The 22,120-nt window shown below is 33.8% G+C and overlaps 1 protein-coding gene across 12 annotated transcripts in view; it reads right to left on the bottom strand.

The window, feature by feature from the left end:
• Positions 1-22,120, bottom strand: part of PPFIA2 (PTPRF interacting protein alpha 2) — a 473,113-nt gene that overhangs the window by 11,508 nt on the left and 439,485 nt on the right. For 4 of the 12 annotated variants that reach the window (XM_032644985.1, XM_032644987.1, XM_032644989.1 and 1 more), the window contains 6 exons: positions 21,417-21,617; positions 14,017-14,079; positions 12,738-12,767; positions 10,979-11,172; positions 7,008-7,105; positions 818-993 (listed from right to left, as the gene is read on the bottom strand). In XM_032644985.1, coding sequence (XP_032500876.1) covers positions 818-993; positions 7,008-7,105; positions 10,979-11,172; positions 12,738-12,767; positions 14,017-14,079; positions 21,417-21,617 — 762 coding nt within the window. The remainder of the gene's footprint in view (positions 1-817; positions 994-7,007; positions 7,106-10,978; positions 11,173-12,737; positions 12,768-14,016; positions 14,080-21,416; positions 21,618-22,120) is intronic. The other 8 variants (XM_032644986.1, XM_032644995.1, XM_032644993.1 and 5 more) reach the window with 4 other exon arrangements.

The following is a 22,120-nucleotide window of genomic DNA, read 5'->3' as shown; positions in this document are numbered from 1 at the left end:
CGATTATATTTACCTGAGAAAACATTCCAATACCCTGTTTTATTTACAGGGGTCTCATTTTTTTCATCCTGTATATCTATAAGCCATTGTAAATTTACACTATAAACACAAGGAAGGGCAATTTTCTTTAGTCTGTGGACAGTAGAGACAGCCTCACATAAACGTCTGAGGTCAAAGGGTTTGACCTCACTTTGTTACTTTATTCCAATTGAATATTTTATGTAAACTTTGAAATATACAAAAATGAAATAAAAAGTAAAGTTAGACTGCCACATTTTTGTCAAGTCTATGCAGGTAGTTCTGAAACCTGGCCAATCATCATTTGGGGAAACTTTAAATGATGAGGGTTCCTGTGCCCTATCTCTTGATATCTGATTTCTTAGGCTTGTGATGTAGATTGCACGTTTTATTTTAAGTTTTTAAGGAACTCCAGCAATTCAAATAATTATCCAGATTTGGGAAACAATGGCACACCCAGAGCTGAGTGTCTGTATAATTCAGACATGTAAATAGAAATGACTGCCCCTCAGAGAGGCAGAGACTAAAGGCCATCTGTCAGGGATATTGATTGGGGGAATCTGGCATTCAGGTGGGAGGTTGGACCACATAACTTCTAAATCCCTTTCAACTTAATTTTATGATTTTGTTTTGGCTAGAAATCCAGTAGCTTGAAATTAAAGTCCCAGTGACATATATCAAACGTTGAACTAACTCCCATTAGGAATCATGAATACACAGCCGACTTTTTTTCCCTAAAACTTTACTTTGTCCTTACATAAACCAGGACACAGTGCAACTACAGCACAAAGGGGCTTGCCTGGGTGTTCTGTGTTGGAATCTGTAGTAATAAAGCTAAGCTGCTGTAGTCAAAGTTCTCATCCAGGGCTATAAGTGAGCCATGCACACCACTTTCAAGAATATTATTTGCATATTCTCGAAGTCCAATTGCTTGTATCCAGCGAATAACTCGATCATTGCTCCACACCAACACATCTAGAAAAAGAGGTGCATCATTTTAGGCTGCAGTATTTTGCATAGTAAATAAAAACTGCTGGCTGAAATGAGCCACAGGCGTCTGGCCAAGTTAGCATTTATGCTAGCTTCTTTATTCACTCCCTAGTGCAGCTGGCTCCTTGTGTTAAAATGTATTTACCTTTCTAATAACTAACCCTTTCTACTTTTAGCCCAGAAAAAAAATTGTGATTTTAAGAGTGTTTGTTATCACTGAAATGAGAGCATTTCCATCACATGGAACATAATGTCTCAAAGTGTTTCTTGTTTTCATTCTGGAGCTCTAGGGGTCTGTCTGAAGTTCAATGCTTTTACCACCAGATGGGGACGTTTCTTATTTGTGTCCATATACAGCTCTTCAGTCAAGAGAGCAAGATGACAATCTAAAATGGTTCTTCATCAGAGTATTTTTAAACTACTACCTAACTATTGTGTATAGGCTAGAAGAAACTTTTTTTTTTTTCCATCTGAAGCAATAAGTCAGAGAACAGAACAGTAAGAGAACAGGCACTCAACAGTTTGATACTTACCCTACTATTTTGTCAATCCATTATTTCTCAGTCACATACTAATCCAAAAATCAACCACTCTCAAGTCATAAGTTGTTTTTCCTTTTAGGTTGAAATGCAATATTTTACTAAGGTACAAAACACTTTGAATTTTATTTTCTAAAACTAAAACCTTTAGAGAAAAATGTCATATATACCTTTTTAGACCAAAACATATCAAAGTATATTTTATCCTTTTTCCATTCCTTCGCATTATGAGTTGACATAATACTACATAATAGCCAGCAAAACAGTCAGAAGGGCCAGAATGTTCCATTGAAAAGAAAGAATTTTGAGGAACTTAAGGGGAAATAAGAAAAGAATTAAACCTTTTTTTCTAATCCTTAAGGGGAAATGAGAAAATAATTAAAACTTTTTTTCTAAAAAAAGAATCAAAACTTTTTTTCATTTCTAGAAAGGTAAATGAAACCCATAATTTACTAGTACAGTAAAAGTAAGTTTTCCTATTAATTTTTTTTTTCTTTCAGAATGAAATTTATACCTTATCCAGAAAAAGTATAAAGAATACTTTGGGAACTATTCTTCAACTTCGACTGTTCATTTCCCCAATTTAACTTATCTGCAAAAATCTTATTAGTATTTTCTTCTTTGTGTGTGTGTGTGGGGGGAGAGTATTTATATATTAAGTTTTTCAAAAGCATTACTAATTTGTCCTAATGCATTAATTTATAACCAATTCAGATTTTCTTGTGTATAACATCAAAGCAATAAAGTGATACTTCAGCACCACAGAGGTCCCCTCACGCCCTTTCTCAGTTATTATCCTCACCTCAACAATAACCAATATTCTGACTATGCTCACGCCAGATTAATTTTGCCTGATTTTTTAGTTTTTTATAAATGCTGTCGTACAATATGTATCTTCACTCAATATAGGGTTCACCCATGCTATGGCAAATAGCAGTAGCTTGTTTATTTAGTATTCCATTGTATGATTATGTCACAATTTATCCCTTCTACTGTTGATGGAAATTTGGGTGGATTCTACTGTGGTTATTAAGAATAGTGCTGCTTTGGGGCTTCCCTGGTGGCACAGTGGTTGGGGGGTCCGCCTGCTAATGCAGGGGATGCGGGTTCGTGCCCCGGTCTGGGAGGATCCCACATGCCGCGAAGCAGCTGGGCCCGTGAGCCATGGCCGCTGAGCCTGCGCATCCGGAGCCTGTGCTCCGCAACAGGAGAGGCCACAACAGTGAGAGGCCCACGTACCGCTAAAAAAAAAAAAAAAAAAAAAAAAAAAAAAAAAAATGTATATATATATATATATATATATATATATATATATATATATCCACCAGTATCGTTTCAACTATTGCTTCTTCCTCATTCTCTCTTACCTCTCTTTCTGGGATTCCAATTACACCTATACTAGAATCCTCCCTGTGTCCAGTGTCTCTAATGATCTGTTTTGTATCACTCATCCTTTTGTTTCTTTTCACATTTCAGGCCAGATATTTTCAACTGATATATCTTTTATTTCATTATTAGTTCCAGTTTAAACTTTCTGCTTCTTAAAATTTCCATTTAATCATTTCTTAACATACTGATTCTAGCTCTTTATTAAAATTTTTCCATTTTGTCACCTATTTTCTTAACACATTAATCACAATTGTTTTAAAGTCCATGTCTGAAAAAAAATCATCCAGGGTCACTTATGGATATATTTATATTTTCTGTTTTATTCCTTTTGGTTTTCCTCATTTTGCCCCATTATTTGACATGTTTTATATATATATATACATATATATGTGTATATGTGTGTGTGTATATATATATAACTTTGCATAAAGTGTCAGGCTTACTTATTTCCTGTTTCTCCAGGTTCTTGGTTCCTCAAGACCTGGCAGCTTTGGCACCTCTAAATTACAATGTTCCCTCCCCTGTTCTGTAAGACAGGGAAAAGCAGCAGAGAATGACCAGGCTTACCTCTCAACACATTTCTCTTTTTCTCAAGATCATGGCCTCTCAAGGCTCGGGTGTCTTAGTTGCTTTCTGCTGCCTTCAAACAGCTGTTTATTGATTGATCTAGTTTTTCTACTTGTTCTTGGTTGATTTAATGTATTCCATTATAGTCAGAAGTGCAGATTCCTGAGATTAATTTGTACTCTTTTTGTCTCTACCAATCCATGGTGGTGGTAAAGCATTTGCATATGAATCTGGAAGGTATATATAACTCACATACCTCTACTTAACTCCTATTGTGGTTTGAACAATTTTATTTCAAAAGAAAGGCCCTAAGTCTCTCTTTGGATTTGGTTTAATGAGAAACATGTGAGGAAAGAATCAAAATGCCCACTTTCCACAATCGCATTACTATATCCTGCTCCAGCCAAAGAATGAATTTCTTCAGGAAGTAGGATGTTTATTGTCTCCCTCAGAGTTTCAGCTCTTTCTTTCCCCATGTCTTCAGCAAAGCAAAGTACTTTGGTAATAATCCTTACTATCTATGGAAATTTTATATTATATATATATTCACTGGGTCTCCCTGGTTAGTCCTAAAGTATATGTTTTCCTCTGAGCATTCATTAGTTCTTCCACTGAGGCATTAGACCTCAGAAAACAGGATGTAAGTTGGTTGGCATTATATTTTGGTTACATTAGTCAGCTGCTGTTGATAGCAACTGATTAGTTCTAACTACTGGTTATACCACACTTGCACTTGGGTAGGTATGTATAGTATGTATGGTTGGCAGTAACAGTTCTCCAATTATTTTTACTAAATGCAACATTTAAAAAAATGGGGGCTCCCCTGGTGGCGCAGTGGTTGAGAATCTGCCTGCTAATGCAGGGGACACGGGTTCGAGCCCTGGTCTGGGAAGATCCCACATGCCGCGGAGCAACTAGCCCCGTGAGCCACAACTACTGAGCCTGCGCGTCTGGAGCCTGTGCTCCGCAACAAGAGGCCGCAATAGTGAGAGGCCCGCGCACTGCGATGAAGAGTGGCCCCCGCTTGCCACAACTAGAGAAAGCCCTCGCACAGAAACGAAGACCCAACACAGCCAAAAATAAATAAATAAATAAAAAAGCCAAGCATCTGAAGCCCTTAAAAAAAAAAAAATAAAAAAAAAATGGGACAATAGTTCAACAAAAATGTAGAGTTTTCTTTACACTAAATGGATTTGTAAATAGGAAGTATTTGTTCTTTTCTGGAGCTGGATTTGTATTTTGATAGCCTATGACATATTTTGTAGTTACCATATTTCTGTAAATATACGTCTACCAAAAATTCCATTGCCATATCTGTAGTTATTCATGAAATAATAAGTATAAAATAATCCATTTATTTACAGGGTAAAGGTAAATAAGACACTAATACCAAATTCTCTTCTTCAGAACAACATAGTTTTGTTTTTCTTTTCATTTTGTAAATCAGATCCCTTTCTATAAATCTGTTTCCAAGCAAATTTTATGCTCTGACTTTAAAGCTTTGTAAGGATCCTCTTGACCTAAACAATAAATGTCCAGAGATCCGTGTTGACTGTTTCCTAGCAACAAATTAAATGCTTATAGATTTTGATATTCACATGGTCTCTTCACTTCAGAAAGCTGTTCATTAAGGTCAAGGTTAATTAACACTTCAGATAATAACAGAGACCCCTAGTCACAGTCAAGAGTTATTCCTGTAAATGTCATCAGATCAGTTACTGGAAATGGGCTATTTATGATCTCACTCACAGCTACATCACACATGGAGTTGCCTATGTATAATCATAGTGAATCCTGGCAGTTTTTCTCAGAGCTACACTCTAACTAGCAATTGCCAAATACTAATATAATATTTGATGTAGTGCCAGATCATCTGTCTATGTAAGAAGCATTTCATGTGATGAGACCAAGCATGATAAAATTTAATTGGAAAAAATACTTCAAAAAAGAAAACCAGAAACAGGTATCCCAAGGGTAAAATCTATTTGTGTGCTAAAACATCTCTGTTAGATCAAGCACAGACTTCCTTTTGGTGTCTTTATTTGGCCAATTAGTTCCCAAATTTCAATTCAACTGAACAACAGTGCTCTAAAAACAACTTGCAATTTCCTGGGTCCCCCAAATAAAGTGAAATCAAATAACCCAATTTTGATAATGGAAGAACACTTTCTTGCTCCTAGGTAATGAGTCAAATGAAGTGTTACAAGAAATCCATTGTGTGTCTGTCTACTCTCCAATGAACCATATATAGAAAAATACTTTTAATCAATCACCTTCACAGGCATTCAAACCCATTCCACGCTAACTAATGTACTGTCCAAGAACTGCCAAAGATAAAAGTGATTTCTGACAATATTTATCACAAATGAAAATTACAGAAGTCTAAGATAGGTGATCTGAAAGAATAAAACAGTGCTAAACTTTAATATGGGAAGGAAGGGTAACATGTAATATATACTATTTTCTTGTCTAAGGTAAGCCCTAAAGGCAGTGAAGATGACAATAAACCGACTCGTGCCTAACTTTGAACAATTAATGTACAAACACTTATTGAATTTGATGAAATGCTTCCATGTATCAACTCCTGGGTAATGGTAAACAGAAATATAAGGAGTTTATTTTGCTTCTACTCAAAATTTTCTTCAAAAAATCTGAGCCTTTTTCCCATTAAGAAGTATAAATAGACACAAAAGGGCTTATGATTTTTGCCCATAAAAGTCCCGTAGATATTTATATCTTATACCTAATCATTAAATTTTCCTTCAACAACAATAAAAATAAAGTGGTCTCTAACAAGTATAAAGTCTAACATGTTGCTCTTTTTAAACAATTATTTCCCCTGTATATTAAGGTACTGCTCAACATTTAAAAAGTTAATTACTAAATACAGTACTTTTCTAAAGTCTGTTATAGGAAGTGTCTTATTGGTTTGTACAAACAATAGTTGCAGCAGTTAGTAATGTTTCTAAAATCATTCCTAGCTAAAATTATTAATGGACTAGTCTCATTTATAGGGGAAAATTCCCACTGTAACTTCTATATAAAAATCCCTGTATTATTTCAACAACTATATTACAAAAATAAAATATCTGGTCACTGAAATAGAATTCAAATGATGCAAACCAGGGATAAACTGCTATAAATAAATTATATACCATGTTTCTCTGAATCGTAAGAATGTTCTATTGAAAGTCTGACAAAACTATGTGGAGGCATGTTTACGATAAACAGAATATATAAGTAATAGGTTCAGAGGAATAAATCTCAATTCAGAAAATCAAGAATATTCCCCAAATGGGATATCTATCTTATAAAGTGATGATATCCTTTTCTGAGTTTTAATCAGAAAAGTAATGAAAAAGAAATAATGATGACACTCTTCTAGCTGAATACTTACGTTACTTAATGACAATTGTAATGCATACAGCATTTTAGGTTCATAAAAGTGAAAGCTAAAAATCCCAGAAAAAAAAAGGCATTTGATATGAAAGAAAGACATATTACCTTTTATTTCATGTTGGCTTGCTTCTCGTCTTCTTTCTAGTTCTTTTCGGTCATAATTCAACCTTTTTAAGCACATAATTCCATATTGTAAACTTGTTCTGTTATTTTTTTTTTTAAAGGAGAAAACACATTTAGTTTACTCAGTAGATGATTAAGCATAGTCAACACTATGCACTACTTCTTCAGGCAACAGGTTAATAAATTCCATTTGTAATTAAATCCTCTAGAATTGGAGGGAATTAAAATTATAGTTATTCTAAGCACACAGTGTTTCTAAAGAGTAAAAACAAAAGTATTTTCGAAATAAAATAACCATAGTCTTAAAAATAATCTTGGATTATGTTGTTTATCCACATGTCTTTGTTTTCCATTAGGCTATTTCAACATTGTTTGAAGACAAATGAACGTTTTACTCCTTTGAAAAGAGTCAATATTATGGAGACAAGAAGGAAATTATAAGAAAGGGATGATACTCTTCTTTTTAGCTGATGAGAAAAATAATATAAAAACATGAATGAGGGCTTCCCTGGTGGCACAGTGGTTAAGAATGACACAGGTTTGAGTCCTGGTCCGGGAAGATCGCACATGCCACGGAACAACTAAGCCCATGCGCCACAACTACTGAGCCTGTGCTCTAGAGCCTATGAGCCACAACTACTGAGCCCACGTGCCACAACTACTGAAGCCCGCACACCTACAGCCCATGCTCTGCAATGAGAGAAGCCACCACAATAAGAAGCCCGCACACCACAACAAAGAGTAGCCCCCGCTCGTCACAACTAGAGAAAGCCTGAGCACAGCAACGAAGACACGACGCAGCCAAAAATAATAAGTAAATTTATAAATAAATAATAAAAAGATGAATGAGTTAAGTGATAACATACAGAACCAAATACCAAAATGAATAGCCACCAACTCTAAGTGATACAGAAATATGTGAAAGGAACAAGTCAGCAGATATTGAAACTCTATGTGGAAAGGATATTGTGGAAGAGCAGAAAACTGACTGATCCTTAAAGGATCAGGCAAAGGGAGGGTTAGTAAAGGATATGGAACACCATGAACATAGGATGGCTGATGAAATGTTAAATGTGTGGTGATAGATCCTGTGTCCACAGTGAAGATCTATGCCAGGAAGTTAGGAGGAATAAGATTTTATATGGAGAATGGGGTTACATTAAGGAAAGTTTGCGTTCAGAGTAAGTGTAGAACACATCAAGGTGATAAAAATTATTGGACAATTTTCACAGGAGGATAAAAATGACAATAAAAGGTTTTGGTTTAAGAGAGAATAATCTGGAAGTAACACAAGAGTTGGGGAAGATAGATAATTCTAGGGGACAGGGAAATTAGTTGAAGAAGAAATGCTATCAAAATAAAGGTCCCACTAAGGACAAAGAAAAGCATGAAAAGAAAATCTAGAAACCAGAGATGTTCAGAGAGAAGAAAGAAGACTTACTGATATTATATATAAAGGATGTGGAAGAGTATAATAGGTAAAAAGAATCTCTAGGCCTCAAGAACAAAGAGCACTGAATATTAATGATTTCTTAAATGTTTAGAATTATAGACAAATTTAGACATACACATTGGCCAGGCTACTCTTAAGTGCTGGATTCATTTCTAAGCCCTGCATTTTAATAAGAACAAAGCTGAGTTCAAATATTTAAGAATCAGAGGAAAATGGAAAGAAATCTGCATTAATTGCTGTTATGGGATAAACTGTGTCTCCCCAAATTCTTACAACGAAGCCCTAACGCCCAATACTTCAGAATGTGACTGTGATGGGAGACTGGGTCTTAAAAGAGGTAATTAAGTTAAAATCAGCATCAGGGTATGCCTTAATCCAGTATGACTGGTGTCCTTATAAGAGGAAATTTGGACACACAGAGAAACCCGGGAAGTACACACACACAGGAAAGATGATGTGAGGACACAGTGAGAAGGCAGCTATCTGCAAGCCAAGGAGAAGAAACCAATAATGCTGACACCTTGATCTTTGTTTTCTAGATTCCAGAACTTTGAGAAAAAAAATTTCTGTTGTTTAAGCCACCTATCTATGTTATTTTGTCATGCTAGCCCAAGCAAACTAATTCAGTGGAATACCAGATAATACTGATGTAAAAACCATCATAGACATTAGCCAGCTTGAGGTTAAACCACTGGGGCTTGCCTAACGTCTGCCCAGTTTTTGTATGTAACGTAAAATTGTTCTATAAAAAGGATATATGTTGTTACAACAATGTCTTGTCAGATGGAAAACTGGGCTGTAAAGACAATGGGATGCCATATGCAGTAAAGTATTACTTGCTTTAAGTCAGAGCTAAGCATAGCATAAAGATGAAGCTTGTGTATTTCCCAGAACAAACAAGAACCCTGTCATTTGAGTAATTTTTATTTTTTAAAAAAGAAAACTTGATCTCTGGATGAATCATTTCTACTATAATAATAAAGCAATTAAAAGTTGATCCAGTGAAGAAGAGAAAACAGGCACAAGTGTGTCATCAAAAATTCTAATATTTAAAAGTCTATTGCAACCACACAAAATTTGAGGCCCTAAATGTTCAGTGACAGGGAACTCACTACCTCACAATGTGTGTACTATAGAGCAATTGAGAGTGATACAAAGTTGTATTTTCTGTTGAACATAAATCACTCACCCTATTATCTATACCTATTTGTACTAGAAAAGCACATGTTCAAGACAGCAAATATTACTCTATCACATAGTATTAAAACATAAGAAAACTTATCTGAAGTCTTCCCTTATCCAAGCTAAATTTCTTTAATTCCTTCCTTTCCCCCAGATTTTTACCACTTTATCAAAAACAATTTAATGTCCATAAATTAATACAGCTTCTTATTGTTATCTCACCACATGATAGGACTTTTATTGTGCCTGCCAATAAACACAGTCTAAATATGCCCTGTCAAGCCATTAACCAGAACTGAGATTTTTGTGTCAACTATAAATCACATATCTTTTTCACTTGAACTGCTTTTAAATCATGAATTCCCCATCCAGCATTTTAATGGTTTTTAAAAACGATGCTATATTTATCTCTACTAAATTTAATCCAACAGTGTAAACAACTGTGTTAAGATTCAAAACATTTTGATAAATTTGACTGAAGAATCTCAATTATTATCTCTTTATCCTAACTTTAGTCATTAACATATATGATTTTTATACCATTTTAATTTCCGTCACTAATTAAATGTTGGACAGGATGTGAACACAGTTTCCCAAATTGTCTAGATTTATATTTATTAATTTATTATAATAAACTGTATATAAAATAATCATAATACAACTGACAATTCTGCAGATAACCTACAAAGAGATCAGGCACAACATAACATTTATGACATGGTATTATAACAACCATTTTTTTACTCCCTAGATGATAAGCAACTTGAAAAACTAATTTTCATTTGCCTTTCATTTATCTGTGCTCTTACCAATGTCTCATAACCCATTCAGTATTTTTTTTCCTGAAAATTAATGTACAAATAAGCAAAAGCACTAAAAGGTTTACACATAAACAAAAATTTTCTTCAGAAGAGAATTCCTTCTCAAATTTTTTTCTAGTATATCCCTAAGTTATATAATTTATAACTCCATATATAGTTGAGACTGATGATTTTATTCTTAATAAATAATTTTCTAATATTAAAACATATATAGGTACAAATCACAAACATGAAATTTCCTACAGATACGGGGAAAAAAAGATCTATGCTGTATGAGAATTTTGTACTCTTCAGTTCCATAAACTTTGGGCATGTAATATGCACCCAGGTCTACATTAGATAGTCCCCGCAATTTGTTGCATAAAGATACTTTGCCAAGTAGATGTACACAGATGTTTCAAAGAGCACATATTCTATATTTCTTAAATATCTTTATGTTCTAGTAATATACACAGTTATTTATTTTTCACTTTAATTACTTTTTGGAAAAAACGTACCGATGGAAACTATCCACCATTTTTAAATGGACACGGAGATCTTTTTTTGTTAGGTGATCTAACATTCTTGCATCTACCAAGCATTCCATAAAATAACTTCTGTATTGAGGTAACCCCAGGCTGGGAAGCCATTCGTTTCCAATCCACTCGTGGTTCATATCTCCATATGCCAGGGTCTGTAGAAAAACCGGACACTAGAATTGTTTTATAGCAGTCAAGTTTCTTAGCCAATAAAATGAGACGGTAATTGGAGGGTATGGGCTATCATTATAATTGATATTTAATTCCTATGATATATTGAAACAAAGCAGAAATAATATTTAGCCCCTAAATATTTGATTTATTTTGGTACAAAGTGGAACTCTGGGTACATGTATCAAGGTCCTTGCCTAAAGAGAATGATAAGGTTCACTTTGTTTGCTCAAAAGGAATTACATTTTATACAAATATGCATTTTAATTCAAAAGCTAAAATGAATGATATAATACAAATGCTGAGCTTAAAGATCCTTTCTTTGTATTGATAGATTTATTTAATTCAACTTATTTTATTTTTATCTGTTAGCCAATACGCCACCATTTCCTTCTCTTCAATGCTACTATTACCATTGCCATGGTGTGTAATGGCAAATCTTGATGTCAAAATAGAAACCTCAGTAAATGAATAGAGAAAGGAGCCACAAGGCTAGAGAGATAGAATGCTGAAGCTTTATGTGGCCATTGTTACCTAGTGAGGCATGCAGCCAGTATTCTATAAAAATTGATGCAATCAGTCTTTCGTAGATATCAATCAATACAGACTCTGTACTTAAAGAAGCAGAGCATGATCAAACTCTAAGACAATCTAATTCTTTAATATAACAGTATGAACTGATCTTACGACTGTTCTTAAAAGCCAAAATGAAAACCAAAATCAACCATCATCTCTAAAGCAATTTTAAAAAAAACTATTAATCTCTATTAATTTGACAATGTCTTCTATTTAGTTCCTTATCAAACAACAAACTCACAATTATAACATGTATTTCTAATGAAAATCTAGGTGTTCCCTTTATTTTGTGTGTTCTTAAAAAATGAAATTCTCACTAAAATAAAAACCTAATGTAACCCTAAGTTACTCAATGTTTAAAAGTAGGTCCTAGTAATAACTACAAAAATTTTTCTTACAGTCAAAGTTTGAATCACATTACCTATAACACATATTAATTCTTTTAGTAATAAACATGCAGAAATGTTGAAAAAGGAACAGCTTCGTTGCAAGCATATATGTTTGTTCAAAGTACAGATGCTTAGCTCATATGTCATCTCAATAAATGGGAGTGACTTCTGACGTGTAGTCGCAAGGCTAACACGTGTCCCTCCAACTCCATTTCTCACACACTTTCCATTATACTTTAAAGAATTGGTGATTCCAAATAAGTTTTTTGAAATCTCCCCTCCCCGCTTACAACCAACATAAATGATTCCTGATTAAATATATTCGGGGTGATTTCCAAGAAATTTAAGTTATAGTTCATTCTTTTAAAGGAGAAATGAAATTTTCCTTTCAAAAGAGGCCAGGTATAAAATGATGATCATCTTCTTTGCAAAATATGGTGATTTTAAAAGACCTTATAGTATTCAACATAATAAAGTCAAATACATGATTAGCCTAATCTTAAGCTAAGTGAAGACTTATAATATTATGACATACAATTTTCTTACTTTATATCCTTATAGCCTACTAAATGATATTGTTTTAAAGCACATGAATTTCCTACCTGGGCCCAGCTTCCTTCCTCAGATTCTTTCTGTGTTAGCAGCAGGAAATGATTAATAAAGCAGATAAAGATAAATTAATCTCAAATTAATACAGTAAATTTTTTCTAGTAGAAGAAAAATTGCTTTGTTATTAAAAATGTTAATTAAGACACAGACAAATAAGTACACAGATCCTTATTCAGATCCACAGTAATCAATAGAGCAGTTCAAGGGCAACTACAAAGGCACCTACACAGTTTCTAATTTATTCTAATTAAATGCACGCACATACAACATATGGAATTTTCATGATACATTTGATCTGGTCATTCCAAACCTTTTTTAATTCTTAAAAGTGTGGGATTTTACAAATGTAGTAAGTTATGACAAAAATTTCTGATTATATACATACAAATATACAATACACAAATGTGTATACGTACATATGATGGATAAACCTTATATAAAGTAAATTAATGGAGTGGACAAAGTAACTGCATCCTTCTAACAAAACTTTGTGGTAATCAAATGGGTTTCAGCAAGAATCAACAACAAACAAAGCTAAACAAGAAAAGACCAAGCACAACAAACTTAAAATGTAATTAGCACACAACATTGGCATTTTTATTCATCAGAAACTAGATAATCAATTTTTCAAACAGGAATAAAATTAAAAGGACATTAAATTAAAAATAAGTTGCTCATAATAAAATGCATGGCATGCCCAACTTTGTTACTTTAAATGAGAAATGATTATATGTAATATATTTTTAAAAGCTGACAATTACAATGAGTCACGATGAATTTTTTAAGTCTGTGCTTTTAATACTAAATGAACACTTTGCATGCGGGTGGGAGGAGGAAGCTCTGTATTTGAGATGGTAAAGTACAAGAAACTAAATAATTATATTTAAAATGAGTATTCAATCTACACATTCTATTACAAATTTAATTGGGTTTGGTAACATGCATTACCTGTGAATATGTTCAATTTTAAGTGATATTTGTTATCAAAACTTTCCAATGTTGCAAAATGTATAAATAAGTGTCATTAAATTCTTGATTATTGTTTGCACGTTACAAACTCTTATATTAACCACATTATGCCAATCTAGTATGGCTTCATTTAAAAATGTCTAGGGTCAGTGAAATAAAACCACAATGAAAAATGTTAGTTATCATTGCATATTACTATGTAAACATACCCCATTATTCTGATCTACGCAAACAAAATAGCTTTTCCATCCAAATAGCAGCAAAATAACTTTCTTCATGTTCAACAAAGCTGTAAAGACTAACCGTTTTTGCTGGAGCTGCAAGATTTTCCATTTCTTCATGGGTCACCCAAACGTTGCCTGAAGGCTAGTGAGGAGGCCCAGAGGGAAGCAGTGGGATCCATGGGAGGGAAGCAGTGGTAAAGAAGAAACGCAGCACCACTGTAAGTTAATGGTACCACAGTAACACGACCATGCTCTTGCTTCTATAGCATGCACAAGAGACAGCATTGCTAGTTTCTCATAGCTGTCTTTTTCTTCTACTTCAAAAGATTAAATAGAAAGAGGCATGCTGTGAAGCTCACACGTGATAGACTTAAAATGATACTTCTGTAATTATTAATCAGGAAAAAGGCTTAATCAAAATTTGCATTTCAGTGGTATGCGGCTATTGGATCCACTTTTTGTAATCATGGAGAACTGAATAAATTTGATCTGTAGAAGAATATTTTTATTTTTTTCTTCAGTAAACAAAGGCACATGTATTTTGTTGTGTTATTACCTATATTTTGTTCACAAAGTTTTAATTCTTCAAAGTCCTTGGAAAGAGAAAACTGGTTGTAAATACAAAGCTGAAAGCGCTATCATAAACTGTTTGGAAACCAGTATCAGCTTTTCCCAAATGACCGCTTCCTTTTACAGTTCAGTAAATATGTTGTTTTCCTATATTCTTATAGAGAAAAAAGAAGAGAAATGCTATTTTGGAGTTAATAATAGGTATTTTTCCACTAAATATTGTCAGAAGTCACAAAACCTAGGTTTCCTAGTTTTTTAGCAGTATCCTTCACTATTTTAGATGTAAAAGGGAATTTTCCCTCTAGCAGGCACTACTCTATTATGGAGTCTCATTTGCCTTCTAAATAAAACAACCCATGATGTTTGTTTTATACACTGAAGTATTAATACATACAATTTCTAGACCAAAGTCCACTTAGTAACATACAGATCACTGGGAACCACCTCCCATTAAATTCCACCGTTTTACTGGGAAATATTTATGAACATTTCAATGTTGTCCAAGCACATCAATTCTATAGTTAGAGTGGAATTTAATCTTATGTATTGCTTGTTACTTGTTTTGGAAGGGGTCTAGTTTCAAAGAATTGGAAGTAGCAAAGTTGATACCCCGACATAAGTCATCACCATAATTCTCTTTTGCCTTTTCTACCAACACATAGTACCATGTTGACTTATTTTCTATTATAAATAATGTAATTTAATATAATTTTAAAAATAACTACATATAAACTAAATTGATGAATATAATTTGACATAAGATAAATCTCATGTATAAGAGAGTTACTCATATATATAGTTGTGTAACAGAACAGAGTTGAGTATTCAATATTTATAATTATAATAAATCATATGGGCATAAAATCTCAAAGGCTAAGCATCATATATATGTAAAGAATTCTCATTCTCCTACCATTTTGGAATTTTGAGCATATATGAATTTTTTCCTAAAAGATAAAACCGTGCACATCTGTAAAATATACTGAGAATACAGCAGCCATCCATGTCATTAAATGCCCCTCCCTTCTATCCCTAGGTTCCAGGAATGGTGCTCATTATAAAGAGAAAGTTGTGTATGAATATATGAATCATTAAATCATTTGGCAGAAATTGCTTTTACTGAATTTTTGAGCCGTGTACTATGCTAAAAATAATTTTACAATCATCTGTCACATTCCCTTTACACCCAGTGACAACAGTGTTTTGCCTGAGTGGCTATACTGTTTAACGTGAGCTTCAGTGATGGTTACCTGAGAGGAAATTCATTTAAGCCAGATTGTTTTACAATGATTTCTAAGGATTCGACCTTGATTGTGAATCCAAACAATGAAGATCTCCCTCCTTCTATAAGAAACTTGACCAGTATTATTTCATACTAGAATACATACATGTATAATCTCTTTCACAGGTTAAAGTCTATATTTGCCAGTCTATCACCATATTCTGGGGTGAGTAGGACTCTGCAAGCTATGGCTTTATCTGTATCTTTACATGCAAAATGAGTATATACCCAGGGCAATTTTCTAAAATATGGTTGTGAAACTTTCTGAAGTTGTAAGTTAGCTGTTCACTTATGCTCTGCAGTTTTACTTCTGAGAAGCACTGCCTGCTCTAGAGTCTTGTAAAGTAATCCATAAAATGACTTCTAAACAACCCAATCAGTTAGGCATTAGTTGAGGTTTTAACAAGTTTATTTTATAAGCAAACCCATGTGTAGTAAGTCAATTATTCAGATTTATTTCTTTTTACTACCAGTTTAAAGGATAGAACTTTCAACAGGGTAAGTCATAAAAGGGTGCTTTAGAGCATGAGTGTTTCAGCAAAGAGCACATCCTAGAGAATAGCTAGAGTGGGACGCTTTGAGCAACCAAAGGACTCTGGTGCCTTGGGTCCAAGGATAAAGACAATGCAAAAATTAGCTTGGAAAAGCGTAAAGGACAAGTATCATATAATTTGGTTGTGGTTTTCTGAGAGCCGCTGAAAATCATTTACATCAGTCCACGCTGCAACCCCCAGTATCTGAGCTGGAGAATGCAAACCAGTAGACTTTTTTTCTTCTTCTTCTTCTTCTTTTTTTTTTTTTTTGTGGCGAATACCATTTGAGTCTAGTAAATGATTTCTAAAATTTTAACTATCTGGAAATTTACCAAATTATAATCAAGAGGCTTGAGTTCTAGCAATGCCACTTCTCAGTAACTACCCAGGACATTTCCTAAACCTCTCTAAATTTTAGAATCTACATCCATTAAGTAGACTAAAACTGCATACTCATACTAGAAAAAATACAAATAATTTAAAATTATGATGTAATATATTCTGATACAGGGCTGGGACTAGGATGAGGTAGGTGAGGTGTCAAGGGGGCTACATTTAAAGAAGCATTCACTTTCAGGATCATGCAAGTGCAAGGCCAGTAGTGACAGTGAGTGCCTCATTCAGTTTTATTTGAGGTGCCTTGCTGGCCTCACCTTAGTCCAGATGGAGTAGAGTATTCAGATAGTATTATCAAATGAGATCTAGTAGGAAAATTCCTAAAGGATGTTGAGAATTAAAGCACTTAACTAATTAAATCATTTAGAACAGAATTATGATATAAAATTTAATATTAAAATGAGTTTAAGGGATAACTCATGAAAATTAATTGGAGGAAAATAATTCTCTTGCTGTCAGAAATACAAAATAAGTAAAGCAGCCAGACCTCAGAATAATCCTAAACTTTATCTAGCTAGAAGTAACTTCTGTTACTACATAAGTCATTCTGAAGAATTTTTTGTTTTATAATTGAATTACAAAGTAAATTAATTTGAAATTTACTTTTCACTTTCAAAATGGCCTAGATCCACATTTTTCCTTTATCTGAATTGATATTTCTCACCATAAGAAGAGAAATATTTCTCATTATAATAAGACTAGTTTTACACAATTATATTTCACCTTATTTACATTAAAGGTTGAGGCTTAGGAGGTTAGTAATAATGAAAAGTGGAACCAAAGTAGACTGGAAGAATGTTGCAAAGAAGAAGGAAAACTGGTAGAGTTCAAGAAGCAGGAGAGTACACTTGTTAGGAGCATAGACTATGGGGCAAAACAACCTGGGGTGTGACCTTAGACAAGTCATTTAACCTCTCTGTTCATCAGTTTTTCCCATTTGTAAAATAGATGTCAAAAAAGTACCTATCTCATAGCATTGTCCTGAGGCTCAAATGAGTTATTGCATGTAGAACACTTAGAACAGGGACTGACACTTAGTAAGTATTCCACTGATGTTGGCTGTTACTACAATTTCACTAGAATTTTCATTAAACAATCTCTACCCAAGTAAATCTTTAGTTTAATAAATGCTATTTTCCCCGTACATTGTGCTGAAGCCTATCTTATGCCTTACATGTCTGCTCAAATTTGCTGAATTCTATGTTTACTAAAGATCGCTTATATTTGTTCCCAAACCTGTCTACTTCCACTGCACTTTTTAAAAAATCACTCAATTTAAATAAATATTACATACAGCCAAAATTAAATAAACTTGGCTCATGTATGAACACTAAGTTGAATTATTTGGAAAGACCAGATAAAGGTAAATCTTAAAACACATTGTCAGTGAGATACAGCTTCAGCAAAGTCTGGGGAAGAATTTGTAAATTTCCGGGAGGATTCTGCACTCACATAGCTTTTCAAGTATCTTCAAGTTATCACTTTAAAAAGAAACTCAAATTTTAAAAATTGAAGATGTTTAATGGATGAAGTTATCAAATAAACATAATGTGAAACTCCAGGCATTGGAATTATACTCAAAGAAAAGTCCTAGGGTTTTATCTAAATTTGCAAATGCCTGAACATTTACATATTTTTACTTAAGATAAAATATTTAAAGTATTTATCTATTCTTTATGACACACCTCTTTAACCAAATATTTCAATTATCTGATAGATATCTCCATCTCTATTCTATTTTGTAAGAGGCCTTCTACAGTAACTGTAGCTTAGGAAGAGGAAACAGAAAGCTGGAAGATTAGGGCTGGCCCAAAGATATAATAAATGTAAATAATATAATAATAATAAATGTAAACATTAGAATTTTCTAATGTTAGCCCATTTCGTCTAGACAGAAAAGGAGGGAGAGTTCTGTTCAGTTTAAAAAGAAAAAATCTAAGTATCTTGTTTTTTCCTCTTAGAACTTGAATGAATGAACAAGATACATCTTTCTTAGAAACCAAACCCAAACCTAAACACACGGAAAATCTTGTAGGATCAGAACTATGTGCCGTGTTCTAGAAGACATGATAACATTTCTTAAAAAAAACGAACAAACAAAAAACCAAACCAACTCCTTTTGAATTTTCTAAGTATGATTCCTAGTATATAATTTTAGGTGATGACTTTAAAATGTTTTCAGCTTCACTTTATGCAGTGGATTAATTCCTAGAAATTCACATGTAGTTTTTTTGCAAAGCAAATCATATTTGAACTATATTAGAAACAAGTAAATACTTCCATGTAGATGAAATAAAAGAAATAAAAAGCACTCAGTAGATTATTTTTAAAGCAAATAGAGACAACTTATCTCTTATGAAACTTGCATCAATATTTAGCAAAGGGCATATGTCTTCTGTGAATAAAGAGCTTTTACACATTAGTAAAAAAATGAATATTCCTATAATCCTATAGAAAAATGAAAAAGGTTATGAATAGGTAATTTATTTAAATGCTAAAATAAATAAGCATATGAAAAAATTTAACTTTACTAGTAATTTTTAAAATGTAAATTTAAGCAATGTAATCATTAACATTGACAAAGAATAAAAGGACTATACAATACAATTTGACAATTAAGGTTCAAAAGTAATAAGAATATAAATGCCCTGTATACAAATATTGCTATGGAAATGACTACAGTTCAGTTAATGCAATAATATAACTACTTGCTTAGCCACTATGGTATTAGAAATACAAAGAAAATTGTTTAAGTAAGCAAAATGTCCAATATTAGGGACTTGGTTAAATAAATTACAGCATTTCCATTAAGGAGCTATGCTGCAATTAAAAATATTACAATTGCATACTTAATAAAATGGGGGAAATATTCATGCTATATTACTAAGCTTTAAAAGTACAAAATAAAATATTATGTGAAAATAATTCAATTTTATAAAATGAGAAAGAAAATAGAATGAAAAGGTCTCTATCAAAAAGTTAATAGTGAAAGTATTAATAATTTTAATAATTAATTAACAATATATTACCTGTCTTTCAAATGTTAATTCCTCTTTGAAGCCTTATTCAACGAGAAGTGATTTCTCCTTCCTTTGAATTCCACGGCACTCTGCTTCTATCTCACATTAAGGAATTAAACTATGTCATCTTCTACTAAACCTGCTGGTGAACATATCTTCCTTTTCTTAGTTTGATTGCCCTCTCTGTAATCAGGGCATACATATCTCATCTCCTCTATAATGGTGAGTAGAGTGACTTGTACGATCATTATTTTAAGATGCATATTTACTGACTATTTACAATTTGCCAGGCACTGAGTTAAGGCCTGGGGACTATGGAAAACCTGATAATATACTTGCTTGGCCTAGTGTGGGATGAATCAAGAAGAGAAAATTATAAAATAGCTTTTATAAGTATACGGAGTAGTAACTCAGGAAGGGAAGAAAACCCAGACTTTGGGGCTTAGTGAAAACTCTTTAGAGGAAGAACATTCAGGAATCATTAGATGAAGGATGAGTTGGAGAAGAATGGTGATCTTGGTCAAATGGTGATTGGTCAAATGGTGATTTGACCTTGTATTTCTAGCATTGGAATCTAGTGCACTGGGAAGGAATACAAGAATATATGTAATAAAAATGGGGTGCTTCCCTGGTGGCGCAGTGGTTGAGAGTCCGCCTGCCGATGCAGGGGACACGGGTTCGTGCCCCGGTCCGGGAAGATCCCACATGCCGCGGAGCGGCTGGGCCCGCGAGCCATGGCCGCTGAGCCTGGGCGTCCGGAGCCTGTGCTCCGCAACGGGAGAGGCCACAACAATGAGAGGCCCGCGTACCGCAAAAAAAAAAAAAAAAAAAAAATGAAGCAAATTTCTCTAATTTATGGTCTGTGTTTAAGACCATGTGTAAAAATTTATACTGAAGTTAGCTTTGTGCCTGAAAACTGAAATAAAGTAATATCACTTTTCTATCTTTTGCCCACTATTCAAACTTACCTCATTCTTCCATATTTTACTATTTTGCATGAAAAATCCATTTAACAACAGAAATCATATCCTTTATCAGCAAAAGATATAATTTGGGAAAGGACTAAAGAAAGCATGAATATTATTTGGGAGTTTTTCCTCTGTGTTTGAATTTGTCATCTGGCATGCCTTTTTTAGATATTTTGTTCTTTCCTAATATTAAGATAGGGATGAAATTATGAGAGAAATAGGGATTTATAAATAAAAGGCAAACAGGTTTTGAAGGAAGATAATCCACTTGGTATTTATAAAACATTAAATACTAAGGTACTTTCATAATTATGAAAACTGCTTAAGAAGTAGTGAGTCTAGCATTACATCTTCAAAAAGTACTAATGCCCTATTGCTCATCTCCTGAGATGCTGGATTACATTAAAAAGAAAAATTGTGAAAAAGAGTAAACTCTTGGTCTTGTTGCTTGGGAGAAAAATCTAAACTTTAGTCTAGAGGCTAGCTCAAAAGTCTATCTTGGTTGCAGGCTTCAAGTCTGATAGGAATCACAGCTCCTCAGTTGAAAACCTATTAAAAGTAGCAGCAAGGTTAATGGAGAGCAAGCTAAATCTCCTCAGAATAATTCATGCTGACGTTGAAATGTGTGCTGCCACAATTTTGCTCTGTGGACTTGGAGATGCTGCTATTCACCCAGCACTGGGAGAGGGAAGGAGCACAAATGGACTCACAGTTCTGGATGTTGGAGGAGCTGAAGGACTGGTTAGGGAAACCATCTCCTGGATTGCTAATCGGAGCTTTAAGCGATGCAGAGGATTGCTGATTCCAATTTCTCTCTGGATCTCAGTGTCTGATAAAGCAGACATAATGGCACCGCTCTTCACATTGGCTCGGCAGGCTGCCACATACCAAGCAGGCATTCCCAACCAGAGCTGTTGGATAGGCAAAAATACATACCCAGGTTATAATAATAGTTAACCATTAACAATGTCTATGCGCTAGACATTATTTTAAGTATCTTACTTGTATGAACTCATTTATTACCACACCCCATGAAAGAGATGCTATTATTTTTTTCCCCAGAAGAGACAGATGCACAAAGACATTAAATAATTTATTCAAAAAAACCAGTTAGGCAGTAATGGAAACAAAGATTGGAAATGTAGACTTCAGGGTCTGCAATTTAACAACTAATTTATATTATTAGGGATACATATAATGGCTGCACCTCACCAAATCTCCTTTTGAGTTTAAGGACAAGAACAGCTACAAGCTGCGTTTGGTAAAGGCTCAATTAACATTCGTTTAATAAACGACTTCAGTTTATAACTCTCCTTTGGAATTCTGAGTGCCTTTGATCAAAGGCTTTAATGTCGCTAATCCACATTTCCAATCTATCTACCTATAGGTGTATGAACTCAATTAGATGCTAAAT

Source organism: Phocoena sinus, chromosome 10 (assembly GCF_008692025.1).
Source record: "Phocoena sinus isolate mPhoSin1 chromosome 10, mPhoSin1.pri, whole genome shotgun sequence".
Classification (NCBI taxonomy): domain Eukaryota; kingdom Metazoa; phylum Chordata; class Mammalia; order Artiodactyla; family Phocoenidae; genus Phocoena; species Phocoena sinus.
Note: the sequence above shows the minus strand (reverse complement) of the source record. Positions and strands in the feature narration are given on the sequence as shown.